General features: G+C 34.1%; 2 protein-coding genes and 3 long non-coding RNA genes across 13 annotated transcripts; 1 reads left to right on the forward strand and 4 right to left on the reverse strand.

Annotated features, from left to right (window-relative positions):
• Nucleotides 1-995: 995 nt before the first annotated feature.
• LOC147545308 (uncharacterized) lies at nt 996-5,028 on the reverse strand. The gene is made up of 4 exons (XM_086637675.1): nt 2,439-5,028; nt 1,571-2,341; nt 1,407-1,484; nt 996-1,322 (listed from the first exon to the last, which is right to left on the reverse strand). The coding sequence occupies exons 1-2, from the start codon at nt 4,929-4,931 to the stop codon at nt 1,577-1,579; spliced, it is 3,258 nt and encodes a 1,085-aa protein (XP_086493801.1). The 5' UTR covers nt 4,932-5,028; the 3' UTR covers nt 996-1,322; nt 1,407-1,484; nt 1,571-1,576.
• A 2,627-nt stretch (nt 5,029-7,655) lies between these two features.
• LOC147545309 (uncharacterized) lies at nt 7,656-13,967 on the reverse strand. Of its 6 annotated transcripts, none has more exons than XR_015224023.1 (7): nt 13,355-13,832; nt 13,051-13,156; nt 12,523-12,586; nt 12,040-12,139; nt 11,298-11,770; nt 8,962-9,006; nt 7,656-8,028 (listed from the first exon to the last, which is right to left on the reverse strand). It is a non-coding gene; the product is annotated as an uncharacterized LOC147545309 (long non-coding RNA). The 6 variants fall into 6 exon arrangements; XR_015224019.1 differs by lacking the exon at nt 7,656-8,028 and adding an exon at nt 8,076-8,767 and having other exon boundaries at nt 9,910-11,770; XR_015224018.1 differs by having other exon boundaries at nt 9,910-11,770; nt 13,051-13,967.
• Nucleotides 13,968-14,099: 132 nt separating this feature from the next.
• On the reverse strand, nt 14,100-16,607 carry LOC147545310 (uncharacterized). 3 transcript variants are annotated; one of them, XR_015224025.1, is made up of 6 exons: nt 16,486-16,607; nt 15,826-15,931; nt 15,298-15,361; nt 14,815-14,914; nt 14,448-14,545; nt 14,100-14,176 (listed from the first exon to the last, which is right to left on the reverse strand). It is a non-coding gene; the product is annotated as an uncharacterized LOC147545310 (long non-coding RNA). The 3 variants fall into 3 exon arrangements; XR_015224026.1 differs by having other exon boundaries at nt 14,100-14,172; nt 16,431-16,607; XR_015224024.1 differs by having other exon boundaries at nt 16,431-16,607.
• Nucleotides 16,608-17,311: 704 nt separating this feature from the next.
• Nucleotides 17,312-19,039, forward strand: LOC147545311 (protein JINGUBANG-like). The gene has a single exon (XM_086638482.1). The coding sequence runs from the start codon at nt 17,432-17,434 to the stop codon at nt 18,725-18,727; it is 1,296 nt and encodes a 431-aa protein (XP_086494608.1). The 5' UTR covers nt 17,312-17,431; the 3' UTR covers nt 18,728-19,039.
• Nucleotides 19,040-20,393: 1,354 nt separating this feature from the next.
• LOC147545312 (uncharacterized) lies at nt 20,394-22,566 on the reverse strand. 2 transcript variants are annotated; one of them, XR_015223513.1, is made up of 3 exons: nt 22,424-22,566; nt 21,722-21,788; nt 20,394-20,654 (listed from the first exon to the last, which is right to left on the reverse strand). It is a non-coding gene; the product is annotated as an uncharacterized LOC147545312 (long non-coding RNA). The 2 variants fall into 2 exon arrangements; XR_015223512.1 differs by lacking the exon at nt 22,424-22,566 and having other exon boundaries at nt 21,722-21,798.
• Nucleotides 22,567-27,966: the final 5,400 nt, after the last annotated feature.

Here is a 27,966-nt window from a genome sequence, read left to right on the forward strand (position 1 = left end):
GTCTTCTTCAGAAAAATATCTCATGTTCATCCAAATATCGCGTTTAAGGTACCTGAATAACATCACAGAAATTAGTAACATATAACATCACACTGTCAATGTAGAACCATCACAGTGAAAGATCTTAACAACACGTAAAGTAATGATATTGCAATGAGAGCATGTAACCATATCATTACCCAGAAAGTGAGTTGATGTACGACTCTGACACAACATACTTTATCTAAAAAGGTATTGCAATGGGAGCATGTAACTATAACCTATCTTAGCCGGTAAAGAATCAAGTGTTACTGTCATCTACTTGTTCCATGTAAGTAGCGAGAAAATAGTCCTAAAAACTAATACTTTTAATAAAGACACAATAACATACGAATTTGTAGGAATATAGATGATCCAGTCTAAGGATGCTCACCACAATAATACTCATTTGGTACAACACGTAAACAGAAGTAGTAAAATTACATAAACATTTAAATATGACAGAAAAATCAATGACATTTGTAAAAATACTTACAGATAAAAGAATGAGCTCAGAACCTGATTAGATGTCGTCTTTACGGTACATCATTGTTGCCAATTAAAAGGAACGATTGAGCAATATCCAATTTGAATAGTTATGGACACAATAAAATAAATTCAGAATATATCTAATTAGTAAAATTACCAAATTTTAGACTAAGAAAAGTACTGACCTCTTAAAAATGTTCCTTTGGTGTGATTTGGAACACGGAGAAGTTAAAGGTTGACCTCTTCCAAATCGCATAATGACGTCAATGTCTACAGCATGAACGAATACAAAGGTCACGATAGCTAACTCACAAAAAATAACAAAAGTGGAATCTATTTAAATTTAGGAATAACCTGACGCAAACATGTTTGTTTCAATTGTGCTTGATGCGCAATAATTGTCTGCTGCAATGTATTCTAAACCTTAATGATGTAAATGTATTATCATAGATTGTCATAATAGTTAGATTAGAGTCATAAATAGATTAAAATAAAATAGTTTCCTTTCACATAATAAAACTTCACATACATAGTTGTTGATGGTAACAAAAAATATTTAAATTACAAAAACAATCATCAAAGTTTGTTCCTTTCTACAAAAGTATGATTGTGTTGTAGTTTCTATATGAAATGTGCATTCATTTGCAGATATCATCTATTCTATACAAAAAGTATCACAAAATACATAGAGTTGGAAGACTTTAACCAAAGTAGTTTTCAATCAAAATAGGCATGTAAGCTCTTCGAATTACTCTTAAGAAAGTAATTGTATCTACACGCACCCGTGACGACCAGTGAGAAGCATGCACAACAATCTGAAAAGTTATATCATTGCAATAGTTAGGATGACATAATGATAGATTTTAAGGTCTTTAAAATTATAAGCAATATACACTTACTGTGTTTCGATGCTTCCATTCTCCCCATATATATCTTTTATTTCGCCTCTCAAAGTCTTGTACTTGTTGATCCCAACTCTATTAGTGAAAAAGAAAGTTAAATAGTTAATACTTGTTGAATTTGGGTACAATGAAAAAAAGAAGTAAATATCATGAAAGATTACCTATAGCTATAATAAAACCTCAGGGTACACAATATTCGTAGTTGAGTTTTCTGAGGTTTCCGGTAATAAAACATGTAATCTATTTGAAGCAGTGCATCTTGACAATGCTACGTATAGTTGGCCATGGCTAAAAACTGGACTCCGCAGATCAACTCCAACAAACTTAACAGATTGTCCTTGAGATTTGTTAATTGTCATTGCATAAGCCAATCGAATTGGAAATTGTCTTCTTGTCATCCGAACAGGAACGTCTACAGAAGATGTTGTAAGAGATATTCGAGGCAAGAAAACTAAATCTCCAGATTTATCTCCGGTAATAATTTGAGCTTCAATTATGCGTGGAGCACATCGAACCACAATCAACCTAGTTCCGTTGCAAAGACCATCTTTTGGAGCAAGATTTCTTAATAACATTATTGGACAACCAACTTTTAGTTGAAGCTTGAAGGGAGGTAATCCTGGAGGATCGAGAGAGTTTAAATACTCATTGGGATAATTACCTCCTCCAAACCTATTGTCTTCCCCCTCTTCAACTAATTTATCAGCGGCTAAATAGACAATAGCCTCTCCTGGAAATATTTTTAATGCCTCCAAATTAATAAAGTCTACATCATCATTACGGGGAGATAAAATAGCTCTCTCTGTCAAGTACTTTGGAGATGATGTACCTAATATATTCAATCCAGGATAGGTTGAACACAATAACTCAGGTAGATTCTTACACCTGTGAATAAGTGGTAGTTGAACAATTTCACACGGGTTTGTTCCAATCTAAAAAAAATATAACTATGTCAACCATTTGAAGGTTTGTAATAACACATAATTTATTAAAATAATGAATTGTTTGTTGGAAGAAGTAAGGAAGTACCTCAACCAAGAATTTTGCAAAATCAACATTTCCTGGCTCTGAATCAGCTAACCTCATGTTAAGACTCAATGTCAGGACAACAATAATCAACCAAAGTGGTGAACGTTTTAGTGAAGCGCCGACTATTTGTTCACGAACTCCTTTTGGTATTACAGGCAAGATTTGCCTAAAATCACCGCCTAGAACAACAGTAATACCACCAAATGGGTTTTTGTTATCACAAATATCCTGAAGTGTTCGATCAACTGCTTCCACACAAAATCTATGTTGCATAGGTACTTCATCCCATATAATTAGCTTAGTTTCCCTAAATAACTCAGCATGGATAGACTGCTTATGAAACCCACATATCGAATTATCTAAAATATCTAAGGGAATACAAAATGTTGAATGTGCAGTTCGACCTCCCACTAATAACAACGAAGCAATTCCAGATGAAGCAACAGTTATAACAATATGACCCATACTACGACATTTGGTTGCAATCGTGTTGTATAAAAATGTTTTTCCAGTACCAGCACCTCCACTTAAAAAAAACACGGTTCCCTTATTGTTGGTGACCGAATTTAAAATGACCCTATAAGCAGAAGATTGTTCAGCATTTAAACGATCGACGTTAACTTGTACATCTACTGTCTGACATTCATGTTGAATCATTCGGTGCTCCAGTAATAATCTATTCCCAGGTTGATCATTCCAATTTTCAGTTGAAAGAGGCATAGGTTTGAAATGAGTTAAATCTTTGCCAGACTGTTGAAGTAGTTTATTTATAAGATATAAACCATAGTCTGTGACTTGATTCTCGGACGGTGTCGTGATTCCAAATACTGTACGCAACTTGTGCGCCAGGTCATCACAAATATTAAGTGAAAACTGATTCCACAAATGATCCGGATTTGAAGGGAAACAATGCAAGAGAATAACAACGAACAGTTTTCTTAATTGATGCCCAGTTTTCATTTTTATAGCTTCCTCTAAACACTGTACCCATTCGCCATTATCTTCTAAAAGGCCTCGAGCAATACATGCTAATTTAAATGTTTCACATAAAACACCATTTACTGTACGCAAACATTCAAATGATTGAGGACCTCTTATAATAGTCAACAATAATCTCAAATAAAACCTTTCACCACAATTTGGACTCGCAAAATACATTCTACCGATTGCAAATCCTTTTTTTCTATAAGTCCATAAATGTTGTGGTTTATTCCAGACAAAGTGTTCTGGAAATTCTTGATAAGTGAATGCACGTGCATCTTCATTTAAAACACAACATTTAAAGAAGGCCAATAAAGTTGACGTTTGTTGTTCTGCTCTTGTTAAAATTGTTTCCCTCGAATCATCAGGGTTAAAAAGAACACGGTGCATACCTGGTAAATGAACTGCCAATCGCACAACTGTTGGGTTCTCCTCATGCAAAGTGTGGCCAAATATGCGCCAAGCTGCTTCTGGTGGTCCGATGTATCGTGCATCCAGATATTGTTGAATCTCATCTACTTTTCCCAACACAAAAGTAGCACGATCATATCCTTTGAAGATGTACTTATGGATATATTTTACGCAACGCAAACCCGCACAAACTTCAACGTTAATATGACAGTTGAACAACTTGGAAAGGTAAGCATTGTAAGGTACAATATCTCTATTATCGACAGGATGCCCTTTCACGGTATACACTTTACCAGTATCGCGACGACGATAGATTGGATAACCATCCACGTCTACTGTTGTCGACTCCGTAAACACTCGTGGAAACCTTTTAGTACACCTTCCGTCTTCCATGCATATAGCATGTTTGTCCCGAGTACCACATGGCCCATGCACCATACAACTCTTCACAGTTTCAAAAAGTAGAGGATCTTCTTTAGGATCTGGAAATTCTGCTGAAACCAACCTATCAATTTGATCAACAGTACGTACCTTGTCGGATTGTTGAAAGAAAATTAATGCATGCATATGAGGCAACCCACGTTTTTGGAATTCAATGGTAAAAACATGGCCAACTGTTTGACCTAAGATTCCATCTTTTTCAATCAACTTCATCAAATGTCTTCTTTTTAACTCGAACACACGTGCAACTAAATCAGGCCTATCAAGGGAAGTCTGATTAGGCAGCAGAGCTGACGTGATTTCTGGCCAATGAGGATTCGCAGTCATTGTGATGAACAAATCAGGATGCTTGTTATAACGTGTGATGGCTAATGAATCCTGATAAAGTTCAAACATCATTCTTGGACTACCAGTAAATGAAGAAGGTAATATAAAACGTTGACCAACTTGATGTGGTTCCAATCCAGATTCCTCAATATCAGTGAGACCCTTGTAAAGTTCTGCACGAAGTTGGGCTTGGTTTAGCCGATAATATGTCAATCGATTTTGCTCTGTCGCAGCCCAAGCATCTACTAAAAACTCTTGAAATAATTTCCCCCCCTTCAAAATTGTTGTATACTCGGTTGGTCTATTGAAACATCTGTAACTATACCACTGCATTTGAGTTAATCGACTTGTTGATGATTTATTGTTTATGACATCCCACTGAGTTAACGTGGGATTCCATCCAAGCTCGCCATATGGGAACAATAAAACATAATGTAATGGAAGATAAGCTGGATGACATTCATTTATTTTCATCAACCCATTGCCCCCTTTTAGGTGGATAACAATATCTCTCATTCCACTTTTTTCAGTACCATCCCCTGGCAAGATGACAGCAATTTCATCTGTTGACGGCAAATTATAACGACGTCTATCTGTTGACGAATTATAATGCAAGTAGGCTGGTAAGTTTTCCTTGGATGCATTTGATTGCATTAAAATTTCATAGGCCCGAAGATATATTCTTACAAACTTGTTATTTTGAAGCAAAACATCTTGGATTACTTTGAGAACATCTACTTCAAGACGTCGATCTCGACGTTTGCGACAATCGATTGCAGTATTTGGGTTAAATATGTAAAGTTGGGCGTAGGAAGCCTCCATTTCTAACTCAGGTATTAAAGAACCTGTACGATGTCGTAGCTCACCGTGTATAGTGAATGACTTTGGCCCCCTACCATTTAACACCCTTGGCTCCATTGTTGACCCCAGACTTGTAAACGTTTGATGCATTATACTCTCTAATGAATTTTCTAAAGTGTTTTGAGTATGCATCATTGCCGTCGTATAAGTTTTTGAGTGCTTCAGGAGGTTCGATAAGAAAAGGTAATTTTATTTTTCCTTGCAAACAACATGTCCCAAACAAAGGTCTTATGTTAGACGATTTTGTTAATTTTTCATCTTTCCAATGCAACGCTTTGCAAAAGGGACACAAAACATCCATTTGACCCAAGAAATGACGCTCTTCATGTACATGTACAACTGGAAGCATTTTTAAATTACTGACTTCAGTAGGACCTGGTCGTACAATGTTATGTGTAGTTGAAGATGCCCCTTGCTCAAAAATTGAATGTTGGCAACTTGTATCCACTTCATTAAGAACATCATGTACAGGAGAACGGGTGAGTGATCTTGTTATGACACTTTCAAAGTCGAAATCTAAGTTCCTTGGTTGAAGATCAGAATGTATGTCCAAACAATCAAAATGTGGAAGTCTACTTTGGGTAGTAGCCTTTGGTAAAGCGAGTTGAGCAGCGGGTACCGGAGTTTGAATGCCCAGGTGAGGGTCGTTTGCCGAATACGTCTCGCTTTGTGGAAGATCTATTCCAGTGGATGTCATAAAGGGAAAGTGTATTGGTGTAAATTGTATTCCGTGAATCCGCTGCAATTTCTCCCTTTCCCTTCGTAATCGTTGGGCAAGTGCATATTTTGATATGACATTTGTGTCAATGTTTAAGGAAACCTAAATTAGTAAAGATTAAACATTTAATTATTCTTCATAGAGGCAAAAACGACGGAAGAAACCATGAACATTAACAAAAGTAAATAAGTGAAACATATAACCCATATGGTCACACATGTACCTCAGATGATATTGTTATAGCCTTTCATTTGTCTAAGTTTTTAGTTTTTTCTTTTACATTTGATTCTTAAGGTGCAATATTTTTTTTTTTTTTCTCTAAAAGGTTTATCGTCTCAACAGAGTTAGTTGGCTATTTAGGGAAAGAAACCTCCACATTTAGTATGATGACAAAAATGTATGTTGTGCTCACAACTGAATCAACTTAAATGTTTATCGTCTACCTCAGGTGTTATCGTTGTAGACTTTTTGTGAATGCATTGCAATTTCTCCCTTTCCCTTCGTAATCGTTGAGCAAGTGTACGTTTTGATATGACATTTGTGTCAATGTTTAAGGAAACCTTTCGTAGTAAAGAATAAACATCAGCGAAACTCTTCATAGAAGCAAAAACAACCTAGGAAACCATTAACATTAACCCATATATATACCTCGGATGATATTGCTATAGCCTTTCCTTTGTCTATGTTTTTAGTCTTTTCTTTTACATATGATTCTTGAGGTGCAATATTTTCTTTGTTCTTTTGTAAAAGGTTGATCGTCTCGACGGAGATAGTTGGCTATTTAAGGGAAGAAACCTCCACGTTTAGTATGATAATTAAAATTGATATTGTGCTCACAACTGAATCAATTTAAATGCTTGAAAGTCTACCTCAGATGCTATCGTCGCAGACTTCCCTTTGTCTATATAAGTTGCATTTTCTGTGATGTTTCTCGGCTATTCAAATGAAATGTCCATATTAAGTATAGAAAATAAAAATCTATATAATAAAAATTAAATGGCTCAGATACCAAACCTCCGTATTGTGGATCGTGACCTGCACTCCCCTTGTAGTTAACAATCGAATCTGTACAAAATTCTCATAAGATTGTGATATATATATAGTAGCATTGTACCGAAAGATATTGAGACTGGTTAATTACAACTGTTATAAACCTCTATTACCGTTTCATCCAAGTGGGAGTCAACCTATTTAAGAGAAAAAATATATATTTGTTAGTACCAACAAACAAACAAATTTGTGAAAATCAATTATACTAAAACATATATTGTACCTGTCCGTATATTGAGAGATTTGGCTCCGAGTCTTTAAAAAGACCATAGTAACTTCTCTTCCTTTGTCTCTCAGCCATGTTAAGAGATCTATTGTCAAAAGAATAATAAGATCTTCTATATGTTAATAATAAGATCTTCTATATGTTAATGTAACTTCTTAACCCACAAAAAACTCTATACACAGACATTAATTTATAGGCAAAGTTTCAAATCAACTATGCAACAATTTTAGGATTAAATGGAGTTCGTTAATCACACTGTTTTTCACTATAAGTTTCAAAGCAACATTGACAGAAACTCAAACCGCAAAAAAACAAAAGACTAATAAAACAATGTAAACTCAAATTCAACTCTCTCCCAGAATAAAATATAGTTGTTTAAATGCCAAACATGAAGGTGCCCATGAATTAAATTCATAGATCAAATCCATAGTCAAATTAGTGAAATTCATCATCAATAAGGCAACAAATATTCAATTCGAGAGAGCGAAAGAGGTTTTGTGTGCGTGTGTGAGAGAGGGTCGAACAGCTACCGGTTGTGCGAGAGAGATCGCCTAACACACAAAAATTCACCAAAACTGTAAAGAGAAAAACGAAAAAGAATCAGCTAACTGTAGAGAGAGAGAGAGAGAGAGAGAGAAGTGACAACGTTAAAGATTAAGAGGCAAACAATTAGACTAAATTGTTGATACAAACAGAAAAAGATCGAAAACCAAGATTCTTCATCTATCCGAGAGATTGTTCTAAAGAAAAATCTTGAAATTCTTTTCAATTGGATTAAAATTTGGAAGTTCGACAAAAAAATGCTCTGTTCCATAACATAAGCGAAAACATGTTCGAAATGCAGAACCCATAATAGAGGAGACGTTAAAGCTATGGCTCACTCTGCAAAGGAACATCAAAATCATCAAATACCTTCCGTTAACTGATGATATAAGTGTCAAGAAGTACGTATATGTCGATGTTAAAGCTCGAAGATATGGTTCCGGTATTGGAAGTTCTAATAGAAATTACTGAAAGAAATGGATAAAAAATACATAATCACATCTAGAGCACTGGCGATACTACTTATTATAATGGAACAGTATTTTCTAATAGAGCACTGGCGATACTACTTATTCTAATAGAAGTTACTAATAGAAGCCATGGCGATACTACTTATTATAATGTTTGAATTTGACAACTTGGGCAATTTTAATAATGGAACTTGACCTAGAAACTCAACTACTGTTCTTCCAAAGTTGGATCCAAAGAACGATAAGAACACTGTTATGAATGGGGTTTGGGTATTCGAACAATAAGTTCTAGAGAGAGGAGCTGCCAAATAAAATCAAATAAGAACAATGATCAAAATATAACCTAAATATGATCAAAATATAACCTAAAAACTATATACTGTGAAACTCATATTTAACCTTAAGAATTTAATTTAACACAAACAATTATGAAAACTAACGAAACAATTCAACTTAACACAAACAACTTCAAAAAAAAAAATTAGCCAAAATTACCTGGAACTACTACCTTGAAAACCCTACATCAAGAAAGAGAGATACCTGCGACAATTGCAATAAACGACGAAGTTGGAGCGAACTTTAATAGACAAAGAATTCAAGAATATGAAGTTTTTCTTATGAGAGGATTGATGAGATACTAATATCCTTATTGAATCTAAAAACTACTCAAATGCTTTACAAAAAGTCTAGAGAGTTTGCTGGATGTCGTTATGATTTGACTCCGAATCTTACAAACTAAATTCAAGTAACATGATTTGACTCTAAAACCTACTCAATGATTTTCAAGTGTTATTTAAGAAACAAAATCAGATTCAAATAATGAGGGCGAACTTTGCTTTCGATGCCGTTATGATTTGACTCTGAAATCGTCAACTTTTCGGCCGCATTTTTGCTCCCACTTTCAAGTGAGGATCTATAGCAGATTTCGGTTTTTAAAGGCCAAGGATGTGCATTTTTCTTTTTTGGAGAACATTGTAAATTGACAACAAAAGTAGAAAAAAAGAGTCGTGTTGTGCTAAGGTTTAAAGTAGAATGCTTTAATGGTTACACTCAATTCAACAATTCATCAACCCACTTATTGTCAAAGAAGATGAATCAATGAGGAAGCTTTAATGGTTACACCCACTTCTGCAAATTTTAATCACAATGCAATTCGAAGATAAAACAGTATTACTAAGAAGAAAGATAATGTAATTAATATACTATAAATTTGGTGATATAACCTTACTTTGATTCTTGGCTAAATGCTCAACAAAACTCATACTTGGAACAAAATAGAAAAGATGTAAATAAAAGAAACGTATAAGTAGTAGGAGCCAAACTATGATACATAATCTGAGTTTTGGAATAGCTCATGGAGGTACTTGAACTCTAAATAGAAGGAGGTACTTGAACTGAGATTTAATTTAAACTAAATGAGGAATGCATCAAATGAAAGCTCACCTTAACATAGAATGCATCAAATGAAAGTTCAAACCTAACCTTGATTCACCTGAAAATGAAAGCACAACAAAGTAATTTTTTATTCAAGAAAATTTTGAACCCGAATTACAGCAAAAGGGAAATTCAAACCTAACCGAAATTTTACAGCAAAATTTAGAACTCTAGAGAGCAATATCACCAAACTATGAAAATCCAAAATGATGCTAACCAAAGAAACCTAATTAGTTTTGAAGAAACCTAATTACAACAACAAAAAAAAAAAACCCCAAACTCCTACTACAAACCAAGGTGATTTCAGTGAAGTAAGTTGGTACAAAGAGATAGATAATCATGATTGAACCCAAAGAGATAGATACATCATGATTGAACCCAAAGAGATAGATACATCATGATTGAACCCAAATTGCATCAAAATTTAGAACCCATGAATGATGTTAACCAAAGAAACCTAATTAGTTTTGAAGAAACCTAATTACCAAAAAAAACCCAAACTCCTACTACAAACCAAGGTGATTTCAGTGAAATAAGTTGGTACAAATAAGTTGGTACAAAGAAGTTTCATGCATGATTCCGTGAACATAATCTAATGAGCATAATGGGCAAACAAATATTAAGCAAGATCAATAGCCAATCGATTACAACAATTCTTTCGAGCACATTTCACATCGATTACAAAATATTATTACCTTAGCTCTCCATTTATCAACTCAAGCTCATTTAATTCAAACAAATGAATGAAGTATTAAATACTATTCTAAATGGAAGTGAAAAACTTGCAGGAAGTGATTTTTTTTTTTAACTTCAAACACTTTAAACACCTTTAGGTTCAATGCAGACATCAACTTCGCAAGTTTTAGCATGGGGGATGTTCCATGAAGTCGTTTACGCTTTATAGATTGTTACATTGCATTAAAACAGACAGACGATTTCTTATATTGTTTCCATTGCATTTAACCTTTAGGTATTACGAAGATAAAACTGCAATGAGACTTCGACCTATATTCAGTTTCATAGGGACAGAAGTTAAAGTAGAAGATAAAATTGTTAAAGTAAAAGATAAAACTACAGTGAGCAAACTACAGTGAACAAACCTTGAAATAAACCAGGAAATGATAAATGATTGAGCTAGTAGAGAGAACTTACTTGAGCTCTGGGTTGGACTCTGTTTGCTCTTTGTTTTTGACAATTTTGATTCTAAGAAGTGAAACATCGAAAAAAGCACCTAACTTTGGAGATCTTTGCATAGTTTCAGTAATAAAAAGGATGACTAACCGGCATTATTGAGGCATTTAATTTACAGGTAGTAATGACGGGGTCCAATTATGATTCAAAGACCAACCGACATGAATATTAAATTTTAGATAAAGAAATCAAAGGGAAAAACTAACCTTGGTTGAAGCGTGAAGCAAATTGTGGACTATCTTTTGGCGAAGAAATTCAATTCCTTTAAATGTCTCGAAGAAGAATGAAGACCTAAAGAGGATCTATCTATCTATCAAGGATGGATTTTAGTTAAACGAATAATCCTAATATCCAAGTCAACGTAAAAGCAAAAATTAACAATAACCTTACGAAATTAACTCAATTAATAGAACAAATGTTAGATATAAGAGCACTTCTAAATCTTCAACTAATGTTGATTATAGATACACACAATTAATACACATCTACTACCAAATCAAGCAGATTAGAAGGTTCACTCTTGTGAGGAAAAACCAATTGTAAAAGAAAAAAAGAAGATGAGAGAGAGAGAGAGAGATTACCAAATGGGTTCTTGATGCGAACAATTCTTAAAGGTCAGGTTTTGCACTTGAACTTGTCTTCTCCATCCCGATCAAATGAAAATGAAGATCGAGAATTACTGAAAATTACGAAAAGAGAATAAATGTGAAGATTATAAATACGCACAATTAAGATTCGGTTTGTAACAAAAACAAAAGAGAATGAATATGGGTTCTTAGGTTCTGCACTTTAACCTAAGAAACATATAACATATCAAATTGTCTGGGCTCAGTCTAGGAACAGATCAAACTTTTGTCAAATTAAATAGAACTTAACCTAAATAACTCATCCAGATTGCTAGCTTAATAATATCAATGATTTAAACATAGATTTATTTAAATGAAATACCTGGAACTGCTACCCTGGAGTTAACGAACATGAGATTGAAACCCTTGAAATGATGAACTGCTACTCTTGAGATGAAAACTTTACATGGAGATGATCCAATCTAACGCATAATAAGGAGGTATTAGGTACAACACCAATTTTCACACAACACTTATAATTTGAACCCTTTGGACTACATTTATAAGTTCACCAAGTTACACTTATAAATGTAGTCCAAGTTTTTAGTTTTAATCTTGCTTCGTCTTAACTCTTAAGGAGGTATTAGGTACACCACCAATTTTTTAGTTCCCATACGAACCTATCTATATAGACACATGACCAGCTTAATGAGGCGCTCTGCCGAACGTGCAAAAAGAAAAAGAAATTGAATGCAAAATAATAACTTTAATCACACTGAAACCTAAAAGACCAAAAAATCAGCAACAATGTATAGGGAAATAGGCGACAAAATCAAGCAAACTATATAGAATGACAAAATATTACCTGCGAAAGTTGCAATGAAGGAAGAAGTCGCACTGAACCATAACAGACAAAGAATTCACAGGAACTGTAGAGTGAAAGAGGCAACCAACAACTTCAATACTCCGAACTTTTTATAAATCTACTATATGATAAAACCGCAAGAAAATTGAACATGGTATAATGTTAACTTTTTATAAATCTACTATATGTGTAATATTTCAAAGAAACCCAGAGTGTCTTATTTTGAAAGGAAATGAGCAACCAACAACTTCAATACTCCTAACTGTATACCAATACACCTTTTAATGGGCTATAAGGGAGGAGGGTATTTTTCTCCCTCCTCCCAATGTTTGCAATTGGTCGAGCAATCCCAAATACAACTGAATCAAAACCCAAATACATATATGCATTGACATTGGACTGAGAAAAACATTATTGAACACCTTCCCTGTAGAATTATCTGGACACCCGAACCTCATTATCTAGACCTTACAGAAAACACTTCCATACCAGAAATTGAGATTAAATCTAAAACCCAAGTTAGTTTACCTTGACTTAGTTGATTCTTCGGCGCCGGTCGAACAATCCTGGACTTCGTAAGCTTCCTAAACTCCAGTCGGCATTGGTCGAGCAATTATGCAAACATTGGGACAATCTGATAAATAGTACAAAAAAGAAAGATTGAGAGCGATGGCCTACAACTGAAACAAATGAAAACACAAAATGAGCCGAGTAAAAATTCTCTCTAAAGTATACGTTTCAAATAACTCAACCTTTCACCCTAAAAAGTTGATCATCCTATTTCATGAATTGATGAATAAAAATGATACCTAAAGAAGAATAAAAATGATACCTAAAGAAGAAGAGAGTATAGATTGAGGTAAATCAAAACCCTAAGTTTTTCTTCAACATTTTTCTGAAAATCGAAACCCTAAAGATCCGTTTTCTACAACTGCAAGGTTATGGAGATGCCTGGCAAGAAGCTAAATAACTGGGGTTGATTTGATCTTCTTCAGCAAACCCAAAGTTATGATTTCACCCTAGCTATGATTTCAGGAAGAAAATAAGAACCAAAACTCAAAGTTTTGAAACAATAAAAACCAAAACTCAAAGTTCCTGAAACCCTAAATAGAGAGGGAGAGAGAAAGAGATACCTTCTGAGAAGAGATACCAGCGAAGAAGATGAGAGAAGGAGAGGTCGATACTCACAGTTTCTATGCGAGAAAGATGAGGGAGGGAGAGACCGTGAAGATGAGAGAGTGAAAGACAGAGAGCTAGAGAGAGAGTGTGTGTGTTTGGGCGGGAATGACTCTTTGGGGTGGGAGAAGGTTAAAAAAAAACATTTTTTTTTTTCAATTTCTCCTTTCAATCTGAACCGTCCAAGACACATTTGTGGGGATAAATCCTAGCCATTAAGGGAGGAGGGTATATTCTAAAAAGATACCCTCCTCTTTTATTATATAGATGGTGTTCTGGAAACCTAAAGGTGTGGAAGCGGGTTTGAAGTGTTTTCTGCCTGGATATTACTGCTTTCTTCTTTGGTGGTGCTTAGCTTCCATAACATTTTTAGTTTCAAGTTTCTAGATGGTTTTATTGTGGACTATCTTTTGGCGAAGAAATTCAATTCCTTTAAATGTCTCGAAGAAGAATGAAGACCTAAAGAGGATCTATCTATCTATCAAGGATGGATTTTAGTTAAACGAATAATCCTAATATCCAAGTCAACGTAAAAGCAAAAATTAACAATAACCTTACGAAATTAACTCAATTAATAGAACAAATGTTAGATATAAGAGCACTTCTAAATCTTCAACTAATGTTGATTATAGATACACACAATTAATACACATCTACTACCAAATCAAGCAGATTAGAAGGTTCACTCTTGTGAGGAAAAACCAATTGTAAAAGAAAAAAAGAAGATGAGAGAGAGAGAGAGAGATTACCAAATGGGTTCTTGATGCGAACAATTCTTAAAGGTCAGGTTTTGCACTTGAACTTGTCTTCTCCATCCCGATCAAATGAAAATGAAGATCGAGAATTACTGAAAATTACGAAAAGAGAATAAATGTGAAGATTATAAATACGCACAATTAAGATTCGGTTTGTAACAAAAACAAAAGAGAATGAATATGGGTTCTTAGGTTCTGCACTTTAACCTAAGAAACATATAACATATCAAATTGTCTGGGCTCAGTCTAGGAACAGATCAAACTTTTGTCAAATTAAATAGAACTTAACCTAAATAACTCATCCAGATTGCTAGCTTAATAATATCAATGATTTAAACATAGATTTATTTAAATGAAATACCTGGAACTGCTACCCTGGAGTTAACGAACATGAGATTGAAACCCTTGAAATGATGAACTGCTACTCTTGAGATGAAAACTTTACATGGAGATGATCCAATCTAACGCATAATAAGGAGGTATTAGGTACAACACCAATTTTCACACAACACTTATAATTTGAACCCTTTGGACTACATTTATAAGTTCACCAAGTTACACTTATAAATGTAGTCCAAGTTTTTAGTTTTAATCTTGCTTCGTCTTAACTCTTAAGGAGGTATTAGGTACACCACCAATTTTTTAGTTCCCATACGAACCTATCTATATAGACACATGACCAGCTTAATGAGGCGCTCTGCCGAACGTGCAAAAAGAAAAAGAAATTGAATGCAAAATAATAACTTTAATCACACTGAAACCTAAAAGACCAAAAAATCAGCAACAATGTATAGGGAAATAGGCGACAAAATCAAGCAAACTATATAGAATGACAAAATATTACCTGCGAAAGTTGCAATGAAGGAAGAAGTCGCACTGAACCATAACAGACAAAGAATTCACAGGAACTGTAGAGTGAAAGAGGCAACCAACAACTTCAATACTCCGAACTTTTTATAAATCTACTATATGATAAAACCGCAAGAAAATTGAACATGGTATAATGTTAACTTTTTATAAATCTACTATATGTGTAATATTTCAAAGAAACCCAGAGTGTCTTATTTTGAAAGGAAATGAGCAACCAACAACTTCAATACTCCTAACTGTATACCAATACACCTTTTAATGGGCTATAAGGGAGGAGGGTATTTTTCTCCCTCCTCCCAATGTTTGCAATTGGTCGAGCAATCCCAAATACAACTGAATCAAAACCCAAATACATATATGCATTGACATTGGACTGAGAAAAACATTATTGAACACCTTCCCTGTAGAATTATCTGGACACCCGAACCTCATTATCTAGACCTTACAGAAAACACTTCCATACCAGAAATTGAGATTAAATCTAAAACCCAAGTTAGTTTACCTTGACTTAGTTGATTCTTCGGCGCCGGTCGAACAATCCTGGACTTCGTAAGCTTCCTAAACTCCAGTCGGCATTGGTCGAGCAATTATGCAAACATTGGGACAATCTGATAAATAGTACAAAAAAGAAAGATTGAGAGCGATGGCCTACAACTGAAACAAATGAAAACACAAAATGAGCCGAGTAAAAATTCTCTCTAAAGTATACGTTTCAAATAACTCAACCTTTCACCCTAAAAAGTTGATCATCCTATTTCATGAATTGATGAATAAAAATGATACCTAAAGAAGAATAAAAATGATACCTAAAGAAGAAGAGAGTATAGATTGAGGTAAATCAAAACCCTAAGTTTTTCTTCAACATTTTTCTGAAAATCGAAACCCTAAAGATCCGTTTTCTACAACTGCAAGGTTATGGAGATGCCTGGCAAGAAGCTAAATAACTGGGGTTGATTTGATCTTCTTCAGCAAACCCAAAGTTATGATTTCACCCTAGCTATGATTTCAGGAAGAAAATAAGAACCAAAACTCAAAGTTTTGAAACAATAAAAACCAAAACTCAAAGTTCCTGAAACCCTAAATAGAGAGGGAGAGAGAAAGAGATACCTTCTGAGAAGAGATACCAGCGAAGAAGATGAGAGAAGGAGAGGTCGATACTCACAGTTTCTATGCGAGAAAGATGAGGGAGGGAGAGACCGTGAAGATGAGAGAGTGAAAGACAGAGAGCTAGAGAGAGAGTGTGTGTGTTTGGGCGGGAATGACTCTTTGGGGTGGGAGAAGGTTAAAAAAAAACATTTTTTTTTTTCAATTTCTCCTTTCAATCTGAACCGTCCAAGACACATTTGTGGGGATAAATCCTAGCCATTAAGGGAGGAGGGTATATTCTAAAAAGATACCCTCCTCTTTTATTATATAGATTGTCTTGACTCAAATAGGTCTAAAATAAATTGGAACGAATCAAATCTCATAAATTAGACAACCATAAGCAGTCAGAAAATGTAACTCAAAACAACTCACACATGATTTCAGGTAAAACTTCTAAAGAACACTTGCCAATTCAACGGTCAACACCCAACCATTCAACTACCCAAGTCAGGTACGGATTCTCCAAGAAGACTTACCACTAATGGAAGGGAAGTTCTTTAGGATCCAGAATAATTGCCTTAGGCGCCCCTTGACAGTCAAATTTTGAGGATGCTTTAGTAGTAAACGGGGCGCTTACAGCAGTTATGTTGAGCACCTATAGATCCCCCGTACCGGAATTGACAAAAACGTACTGAACGTGTAATAATCAGTTACCGGCGGCCCCGTTTCCCGGTAACAGACATCTTATAAATCATAAACTCGTAACCGACGCGTTTTCTTTATTACTATACGTGTCACCTTTTTAGCACCTTCATCGAATCATCATTCCTAACGGTTTTTACCGAACTCCGTCGCGTTTTTTCTTTAAATAGAATTTTCATTCAATTTCCAACTTTAATTGCTTCTTTGCCTCTCTCTCTCTCTCTCTCTTCATCTCTTCAGTTACTCTGTTCACATTCTGTTTCTCTCTCTCTCTAAAACAAAGGATACATCAACTTAACTCTCATTGAATTCATTTCACAATGTTTGCAAATAGGAATAGTATTCCACGGTCGAAATTTGGGAACTTGATTTATTCAGATCCTGGAGTTTCAACGACGAACGATGACGATGATTTCGCAGCAAGAAACAGTTGTGTATCAGAAGTTAGTCCTGGATGTTATGATCGAAATCGAATGAGTTACGAAGTTTCTCCTTGTAATAAATCTCCTTATACCAAATCTCCATGGTCAAGATCTCCTAGTACTCCATATAATCAAAATTCTCCTTTCTCTAATGGTTTAATTGGATCGCTTGTTCGTGAAGAAGGTCATATTTACTCGTTAGCTGCAACTAGTGAACTTCTTTATACTGGATCTGATTCGAAGAACATTAGAGTTTGGAAAAACCTAAAAGAATTCTCTGCTTTCAAATCAGCTAGTGGATTAGTTAAAGCTATTGTGATTTCAGGTGATAAAATCTTTACTGGTCATCAAGATGGTAAAATTCGTGTTTGGAAAGTATCTATTAAGAATCCAAGTGTTCATAAACGAGCAGGAACTCTTCCTTGTTTAAAAGATTTGATTAAAAGTTCAATGAAACCTAGTAATTATATTGAAGTTAAAGGTCATCGTTCACTTTGGATCAAACATTCTGATGCAATTTCTTGTTTAAGTTTAAATGAAGAACAAGGAATTCTTTACTCTGGTTCTTGGGATAAAACCCTAAAAGTATGGAGAATTTCAGATTCTAAATGTTTAGAATCGATAAACGCTCACGACGATGCTGTTAATTCAGTTGTTTCTGGTTCAGATGGATTAGTTTTTACTGGTTCAGCTGATGGATCGGTTAAAGTTTGGAGAAGAGATCAATTCGATAACAAATCAACAAAACATTCGTTTGTAAAACCGTTATTGAAACAAGAATCGGCGGTAACGGCATTAGCATTTAATCGAAATGGTTCCGTTGTTTATTGTGGATCATCTGATGGTTTACTAAATTTTTGGAATCAAGAAAAACAACTGTCTCATGGAGGTACACTTAAAGGCCATAAGCTTGCTATTTTATGTATAGCTGCAGCTGGGAAGTTGATTTTTAGTGGATCGGCTGATAAGACGATTTGCGTGTGGCGAAGAGATAATGGAGAACACAGTTGTTTGTCTGTTTTAACGGGTCATACTGGTCCTGTAAAATGCTTAGCCGTCGAAGACGATGAAAAATCAAAAGAGAGTCCTTGTCCGAAGTTTATAGTTTACAGTGGTAGTTTGGATAAATCGGTTAAGGTTTGGAGTGTATCTGAAGAACTGCCGGACATGGGTCCGGTGTATGACATGCCATAACCGTTCTCGTAATTTTATATGATTAACAAACAAAATTTGAACACTATATTAATACGATGGTTGTAAAAAATTGTGATTGATGGATTAGGAGTTGATGAGGAGCTAAGGTTCTACGAATGACGGGAAGGTTTCTTTATCGACATTCGACAACCTAGTTTTTATGAGGCAGGTGGTTTGTAATGCTAAATGATATGATTTATGTATTTGTATATTACCGATTGATTAAGGTTGACACTAAACAATACTTTTTGTGTTTTTATTCATGGTGCATTCTTTTTTGTGATTGTAATAAAAAATGCATTCTTGTAAATCGAGTGACAACGTCAAATGTTTTTGTATTTTTAGAAGGAAGGCGAATACTTGAGAATGTTTTAATATCTTATCAATACATGACATTTGTCATTTTTCTTTTAAGGTATCATGTTTCTTTCTTAGTTCATATCATCTTATTAGAGAAATTGCGTACACGTTTCTTACTCGATAGTGTTACAATTGTTCAAAATTGACTCGGGTACTTAATGCATTGATGATCCACACATTTGATTTGAATTAGAGGGGTTGGGCAAAAGGTCCGTTTCTTTCTCCAAAACAAGAAGCAAGCCCACTGCCCATAAAGAATGAGGGGCAGGTCCACTAGTCACATCATGGGGGGAAATTACAACAATAATCAAATTTTTATTCCTATTTACATAGATTGTCACCCGAAATTACAGAAATGCCATTAATAAATCTCGTGTTTCAGTTTCTCTCTCTACACTATGTGCTCCACTTTCTCTCTCTACATTAATGCCGTCCTCTCCATCTTTCTCTCTCTCAAATCTAAACTAATTTTTTTCTCTTTCTACAAATATTTTCTCTTCCTTTTCAAATACTTTATATCTTTGTGATTTTTGTTTCTTTTGTTTTAAGTATAGTTTTTTCTTAAAATCTTAAAGTTCTTTTTTTTTTGGAAATATGTAATGGATATTACTTCTAAATTTTTTTCTGGTTTAGTAACAATTACGTTTTGATAACAGACTGTACAAAGAGAAATTTTTCTCATTCTTGGTAGCTTTTCATTAGTTTGTTTTCATATATTTTTAGTAGTTTCCCATTGATTTGATTCTATCTCTATATGTTTTTTTAAATATATTTTCTCTCTCCAATCTTTACTTATTTCTTTCTCTCAAACATTTTCTCCTTATATGATGGAGAGTTTATAGGACATTCCTTCCAAAATGTAAATTACTTTCAAAGAAAATTTATGGGACATTTTTCTTTGTACTGTACATTTTTTTATTTACTGGACACTTTTGTACTAGGAATTGTCTTTTGTACCGTGAATTTTCTTGTTTAGTACTAATCAGGTTATGTACTAGACACTTTATATTGGAATTTTTCTTGTGTGCCCGGAATTTTTTTCTGTATTAGCCATTTGGTTATGTACGAGAAACTTTTGTTCTGGGAATATTTTTGTGCGCCAGGAATTGTTTTATGTACCACTCATTTAGTTATGTATTAGACTGTGACGCCCCGTGTCCCAAAATAGACACGACCACGCCCGGCAACTCACAGACGAGACAAAAATCTGACAGAGTCTCCTCTGTAAATCGAACCGGTCGCACCTGTAAACCTGTCATGCAAACCATACATTCGCATATACAAGAATAAACTATGAAGCGGAAGCTAAACAAACTCAACTCAATTTCGGGTCGAAACCCGAACCACAAACATACAAACGCCTCATACAACACCGATACAACTTATAAACAACTCTAAGTTTTACGTATATACATATTAGAGTTTGGTTTCTGCGATAAATACATAACTTGAAAATAACGAAAAATCATATAAAACGACATAACTCTGCTAGCCTCGTCAGACAAGATCACCGGCTGGAATACACACTCCGCCTCGAGGCTACAACCAAGAACCTGCACACTAACAACTGGTAGGGGGTCAGAATACTCACCGACACGAGTTATTCTGGTAGAAGACCAATCCAAAACCCATCACGTTTTCAAAAGTTCCTTTAATAAGTTGTAAACATCATGACAAAGCGAGTTATCAAACCAGTTACCGTATATACTATATACAAAACCATTTTCCTTAATCTAGCAAGCAATAGCAGTGATTAGCTGCCCACCCATGGTGCGCTCCCAATAAGAGGAGAGTTCCTCAGGAGAACCTAGAGTGCGTTAGATAGTACCTGCCCATTTATGGCACTAGCTAATGCACTACGTCTCCTCGAGAAAGAGACTTACCCCTAGCCGGTAAGCCCCTCTCCCACTAAGGGACTCCGCAATCATTGAAGAGTCTACCTCATGATACATATATACCTTAAGTATCTAAATAAGTTTTTGATCACCGAGTTCGAATAAGAGAGCCGTCCCCCAATACCCATGGAAGGACCTGAACCTCATTCTCTTCGGTACCCTGTCATGCATCTAATGCGATTTTTCAAAATCAGTTTCATTCGTATATCAAAACCAATATTCATATTCAATTCATTATCTTATCAAACACGGAAGTGGAACAACCAATAGCCATATCACACACACAAAGCAGAGGGATTCCCAATCAATGTCACCTCCCAGACGAGCGGCCAGGAGTACGTCCCTGAGCCTCGAACTGGAGGCACGAGCACCAATGGGCAGCAAGTGAAGCACTCTACTCCCACAGGTCTCATGACTAGTGTCGTCCACCTCACCGGTCTCACACGGATCACAACCGTGTCCACATGTCATCCTACCCTCAATGGCTACGTGCCCGTAGGTTGACATAATCCGCAGTCGGGTACATACAAGAAAATCCCAGTAGTTCACAATCATCGTAAATCAGTTCGAAAACATTTCTCATATCGCATCAAAACATTTCAAGCATATTTCAGTTCATCACATAAATCGAGTTTCATGCTACCTAAACTCTAGTTATAATGGCGCATATATAACTGTATAATCTAGCATATTCATTATCTATAAAACCATGCTGGATAAAGGATTTAGAACCCCCTACCTCAGTCCTTGCATCACCAAAGACTCCCCACCTACCAGACGACCCAATTCCTCCTCATTCGCAAACTCTGGGATAAGGAAGAATAACCAAAAATCGAATAGAAACATTAGGTTCTTCGATAAGAACCTTCGTAAATAAAAAGAATAATTAAAACAAAACCATGAAAACTTAAAAGCAAATTCGCTATCTTCGGAACACTTCAAGTGTCTATCGAATCGATCTCTAACTTCGTACCTATGTCTCCTGAATATCGGAAATGCCTACGAACCAATCAACCAACTTCCTATAAATTCTATTTCTTAGTCTCCATAAGCTGACAAATCATATAATGAACCACACCATATACATCTATAGCTGAAACTGTCTATTCCTATGAAATATAACAAAATTCGGGTAACCATCTCTATTTCAGTTCATTCTCAAAACTAGTCCAAATATGAAATTCGAGCCGTAAAATAATTCGGCAACACCCCGTCTATATATGGTCACCCCAAAATAGTCCATAACATTCTAAACATGATCCTGAACATAAATCATTAGAAGAAATCGAATAATAATCGTCTAAATAGCTCCAAATTTCGATCCCAAATAAAATTAGTATAACTATACAGTTATCGAAATAACCATCATAAATCCATCAAATACGGACGAAATTGAAATTTCTAAACGGATAGATATGTAGAACAAGTCGAATGGGATTACCTGGAACAAGTTTCACAGAATTCCGACAATCAGGCAGGAAGAAATCGACGAAAATAACTTCGAAACCCTCACGGCCAAAAATCCATTAAACTCCCAAACCTCACGACCAAACCCATTTCATAATATATGTTCTCTGTTGTTGTGGGTGTAAAAGTGGGTTAAAGGAAATTGGTATGAAGTGGGGTCCACGTATAATTTTTAAAATAATCAAACTTTATCCCCTTCCAACACGTCCCACATGCATGCACGGCAAATTCGTTTTTAAGGCAAAATGATGCCACGTGTCGTTGTATAAGGTGGTCAGCTTACTTAGTTCCTTTTAAGTCCCTTAGTTTTGTCCCAATTGCAAAATACCCCCAAGTTTGGACGTTTTACTAATTTAGCCCCTGTTTTGACTTGACCCAAATGTCAAATAATCCCTCAACTAAACTTGAAAACATGGGATGTCACATAGACACTTTTTGTATCAGGAATTTTCTTGTGTACCGGAATTTATTTTATGTACTGGGCATAATATAACTTTTTATGTACTCTGCCTAGGGGTGGGAATCGGTCCGGACCGGTCGGTACCGGACTCTAACTTCATCGAACCGGTCGACTCGGACATAAACTGTTAGTGACCACCTATTTATTCGGGCGGACTCGGACGGTCACTCTCAAGAATTCTTTGTCCATTGACCGTCCAAGACCGTTTATTTTATCGGTCCAGTCGGACACCGGACGGTCTCGGTCCGGACTTTCCAATAAATTTACTTAATTCAGAACTTTATTTTTATTACCACAAACAAAATTACTTGCAAATGAAGATGTTTAGCCAAGAAATCAAAAGTAAATATAAAAAAGAAAAAACACAGTTGATCATCATTTGACAAGATATAATTAAGCCATGCACTAATGTTTGGTCTTCCAGAGGACTATATGACTATAGCCAACGATCATCATATATTCATATGTCTATAAAATTCAACGGTCAACTTTTAAAAATGAGGACAATTTAGTCGGTCAACTTATTCGGTCACTCGTACCGGTCGGTTAGCGGTCGGTCCTTCGACATAGAATTTTGACCGTGATCGTCCGCCAATTCTTTCGGGCCGGTCGGACACTGACCGTTATGACCATCGGGTGCCCATGGACACTTTTTATCTCGGTCGAACAGATCGGATAGCGGTCTTTCGGATCTTTTTCCCACCCCTAACTCTGCCTTCTTAACATGAATCAGATATTTTTAAATGTACAGGACATTTGTGAATGTACTAGACATGTTCGAATGTACGGGACATTTGGTTATGTACAAGACACTAGAAAAATATTCGAAGGAAACTTTAAGATGTTAGATACCGAGAATTTTCTTGTGTACCGGATATTTTCTTGTGCACCGGGAATTTCTAGTAAAAAAATAAAATGGTCAAAGCATATCAAATTAAGGATACCGCCATATGTAGTTTTTTCTTGTGCACCGGGAAACTTTAAATATAATTTTTTCTTAAAATCTTAAAGTTCTTTTCTTTTTTGGAAATATGTAATAGATATTACTTCTAAATTTTGTCTGGTTTAGTAACAATTACGTTTTGATAAAAAACTGTACAAAGAGAAATTTTTCTCATTCTTGGTAGTTTTTCATTAGTTTGTTTCCATAAATTTTTTGGTAGTTTCCCATTGATTTGATTCTATCTCTATATTTTTTTTAAATATATTTTCTCTCTCCAATCTTAACTTCTTTCCTTCTCTCAAACATTTTCTCCTTATATGATGGAGTTGTAGGACATTTCTTCCAAAACGTAAATTACTTTCAAAGAAAATTTATGAGACATTTTTCTTTGTACTGTACATTAAATTTATTTTTATGTACTGGGCATAGTATAACTTTTTATGTACTCTGCCTTCTTAACATGAACCAGGAATTTTTAAATGTGCAAGACATTTGTGAATGTACGGGACATGTTCGAATGTACGGGACATTTGGTTATGTACTAGACACTAGAAAAATATTCGAAGGAAACTTTAAGATATTAGGTACCGGGAATTTTCTAGTGTACCGGAAATTTTCTTGTGCACCGGGAATTTCTAGTAAAATAATAAAATAGTCAAAGCAAATCAAATTAAGGATAACCCCATATGTAGCGGGAACATCGGAATGTACACTACTTTGTATCCAGATTTGTTGCTTTAGATCTCGTCAAATTCGCATATAATTTCTCATGTAGACCAAACTAACAGATCTTGGATCTGATTTAAAAAAACATGATTTTTTGAATCTAGAAAAATCACAGGACAAATATGTGAAGTAAAAAACAAAAAATAGTAAAAGCAGATTAAGGGGGGGTAGTGGATAGGGATTTAGAAGGACATTCGTGGACAAAATGTCTCGTAGACATTTCGAGACATTTTAAGACATTTCGAGACATTTATCTGTAGACAAAAGGTTTTTATAGACATTTCAAGATATTTGATTCATGGACACAATGTCTTTATGGACATTTCAAGACATTTGGTTTATAGACAAAATGTTTTGGAGACAAAATGTTTTGGAGACATTTCAACATATTGAATCCATGGACAAAATGTGTAGTGGATATTATTATTGTTACTTTATTATTATTATTATTATTATTATTATTATTATTATTATTATTATTATTATTATTATTAATATTAATATTATTATTATTATTATTATTATTATTATTATTATTATTATTATCTCATCATGGATGACAATTGGTAACCATTTATTTATTTAATTTTATCATTATCGTTTAATCATATGAAATAATATATTTGTACCACTATTTCAAAAATATATTTTTCGGCTTTCGTAGACATTCGTAGATATCTGTAGACATTGATCAACAATTAGTAGACATATAATAAGATAATAATAATATAACATAGTAATATAATAATAAGATAATATTATAAAATATAATAATAATAATACAATAATATAATATAATAATAATAATACAATAATATAGTAATATAAGAAAATAATGTAATAATAATAGGATAATAATAATATAATATAGTAATATGATAATAATATCATTATTACTATAATATAATAATAATATAATATAGTAATAATATAATATAATAATAATACAATAATATAGTAACATATAATAAAATAATAATAATATAGTATAATAATATAATAATAAGATAATATTATAATAATATAATAATAGTATAATATAGTAATGGTAATAATATCATTATTACTATAATAAAGCATTATAAAATAATAATAATGTAGACATTGATCAACAATTGGTAGACATATAATAAGATAATAATAATATAACATAGTAATATAATAATAAGATAATATTATAAAATATAATAATAATAATACAATAATATAATAATAATACCATAATATAGTAATATAAGAAAATAATGTAATAATAATGGGATAATAATAATATAATATAGTAATATGATAATAATATCATTATTACTATAATATAATAATAATATAATATAGTAATAATATAATATAATAATAATACAATAATATAGTAACATATAATAAAATAATAATAATATAATATAATAATATAATAATAAGATAATATTATAATAATATAATAATAGTATAATATAGTAATGGTAATAGTATCATTATTACTATAATAAAGTATTATAATAATTAATATATTTATATATTATTTATTATAAATTATTTAATCTAATTTGATAATAATAATTATTTTTATCTTTCTTAATGAAATGTCCACAAGTGTCTTCCATATTTTGAGAGACATTTTCTCTCCAAAAGCTCTCCAAATTTACACTAAAATGTCCTCACATGTCTCCAAAACCAATTTGTCTTGAAATGTCCTTAATTTCGTGTCTCTAACGAATACCACAGACATTTCAGGACATTTGAAATGTCTCAAACGAATAACACAGACATTTTGAGACATTTTAAATGTCTCCAACCAATAACACAGACATTTGGGGACATTTAAAATGTCCCCAACCAATAACACAGATTTTGAGGGACATTGCCATGTCCCTCAAAATCCCCAACCACTACCCCCCCCTAAGTTAAGGATAACTCCAGATCTGATTTCTTCACCATGAATCTCTGTTAAAGAAAAAGATTTCTTCCCTATTAAATTTTCACTGAATCTGATTTTTCCAAAAAAAAAAATCATGGTTAGTATTTTTCAATATCTCTTCACCATTAAACTTTCACCAAACTTGTCCAAGAAATCAAACTATTCCAAAAACAATAACCTTAGGTATTTTAAACCATGTCCTTGTAAAAAGAGAGCCAACATTTGGTATTTTAAACCCTAAATCCGAATTTGTTGCTTCAAGATCTCTGCGAGTCTGAATTTAAGGTTTCTATCGAGATAAAAAAGAGTGTAGAAATGTTTTAGAGAGAGAAAGAAGATAGAACTGTAGAAATTTCTTGTATAATATTGAATCTCATGTGGTGTTGTTGAGGATAAAAACTATAGAGAGAGAAAAAAAAATGTTGCAGAGATGAAAAAGGTGAAAGTTTTTAGAGAGAGAAAGGCAAATGGGAATGAGGATATCCGTGAAAGTCAGGTACGAAGGACAGAGAGGGTATTTAAAAAATTTGGCACATTTTTTGTTACACTTTTTTAATTCGGGCCCACCTGTCGATGACTCATTGGACCTCATCCTTATTTAATATCCACCCTGGTTCTTAACCACAATAGGAAGGTCCTTTTTGGACCCTTGACTCAAAAAGGCTTTGAATTATTAAGATTTTCAAATAGGCCAGCGCTTTGGGGAAAGCTAAATAGTTTCCGGGGTGTGAAGACTTGGTAAAAAATTAGTCAATTTTGTTTGACAATTTTATTTAGGGGGAAAGCAAAATACTTCTCCACCTCAGCTCTCTTTCTCTCCACCTCACCTCACTCTCTCTCCACCTCACCTCACTCTCTCTAGAGAGAGAGAGAGTGAAATTTTTTTTTTTTCATCGTCGCCGCCTGGAAAATTTTCCTGCCGGCGACCTAATCAGAGAAGATAGAGGTGAGGGGGAGAGAGAGTGAGGTGAGGTGGAGAGAGAGTGAGGTGAGGTGGAGTGTTTTTTTATTTCTCCTTAAAATTTATTTCCCGAAAAATTTCTAAAATTCTACATATTCTCTTTAAAATTTCACACCCCGGAAACTATTTAGCTTCTCCAAAGCGCTGGCCTTTCAAATATTGTGAATATATAAATAAGCATCACACCAATATTACTTTCTTTTTTTGTTGAACAACAATATTACTTGAACCAACAAACATGATCTCGTTTGCAAAAAAAATAAATGACAAACATGATCTCATATGATTCAAACAAACCAAAATGTGCATTTGTCATCACCATGACATCAGTGTGATTTCTTGTCAAAGCAACTAGCATGTTATATATTTCATAAAAAAAAAAAAAAAAAAAACTAGCATGTTATTTTTTTAATGAAAAAAATGACATGCTAATATGTGAAGGTAGATTTTATATGCAATGTCTAAAATTGTTAAAGGCAATCTCGCTAAAGGTCAAATTTAGTTTTGTTACAGAC

This window comes from Eschscholzia californica, unplaced genomic scaffold (assembly GCF_041429995.1).
Source record: "Eschscholzia californica isolate CP2 unplaced genomic scaffold, dmEscCali1.0.p SCAF_4, whole genome shotgun sequence".
NCBI classification, from domain to species: Eukaryota; Viridiplantae; Streptophyta; class Magnoliopsida; order Ranunculales; family Papaveraceae; genus Eschscholzia; species Eschscholzia californica.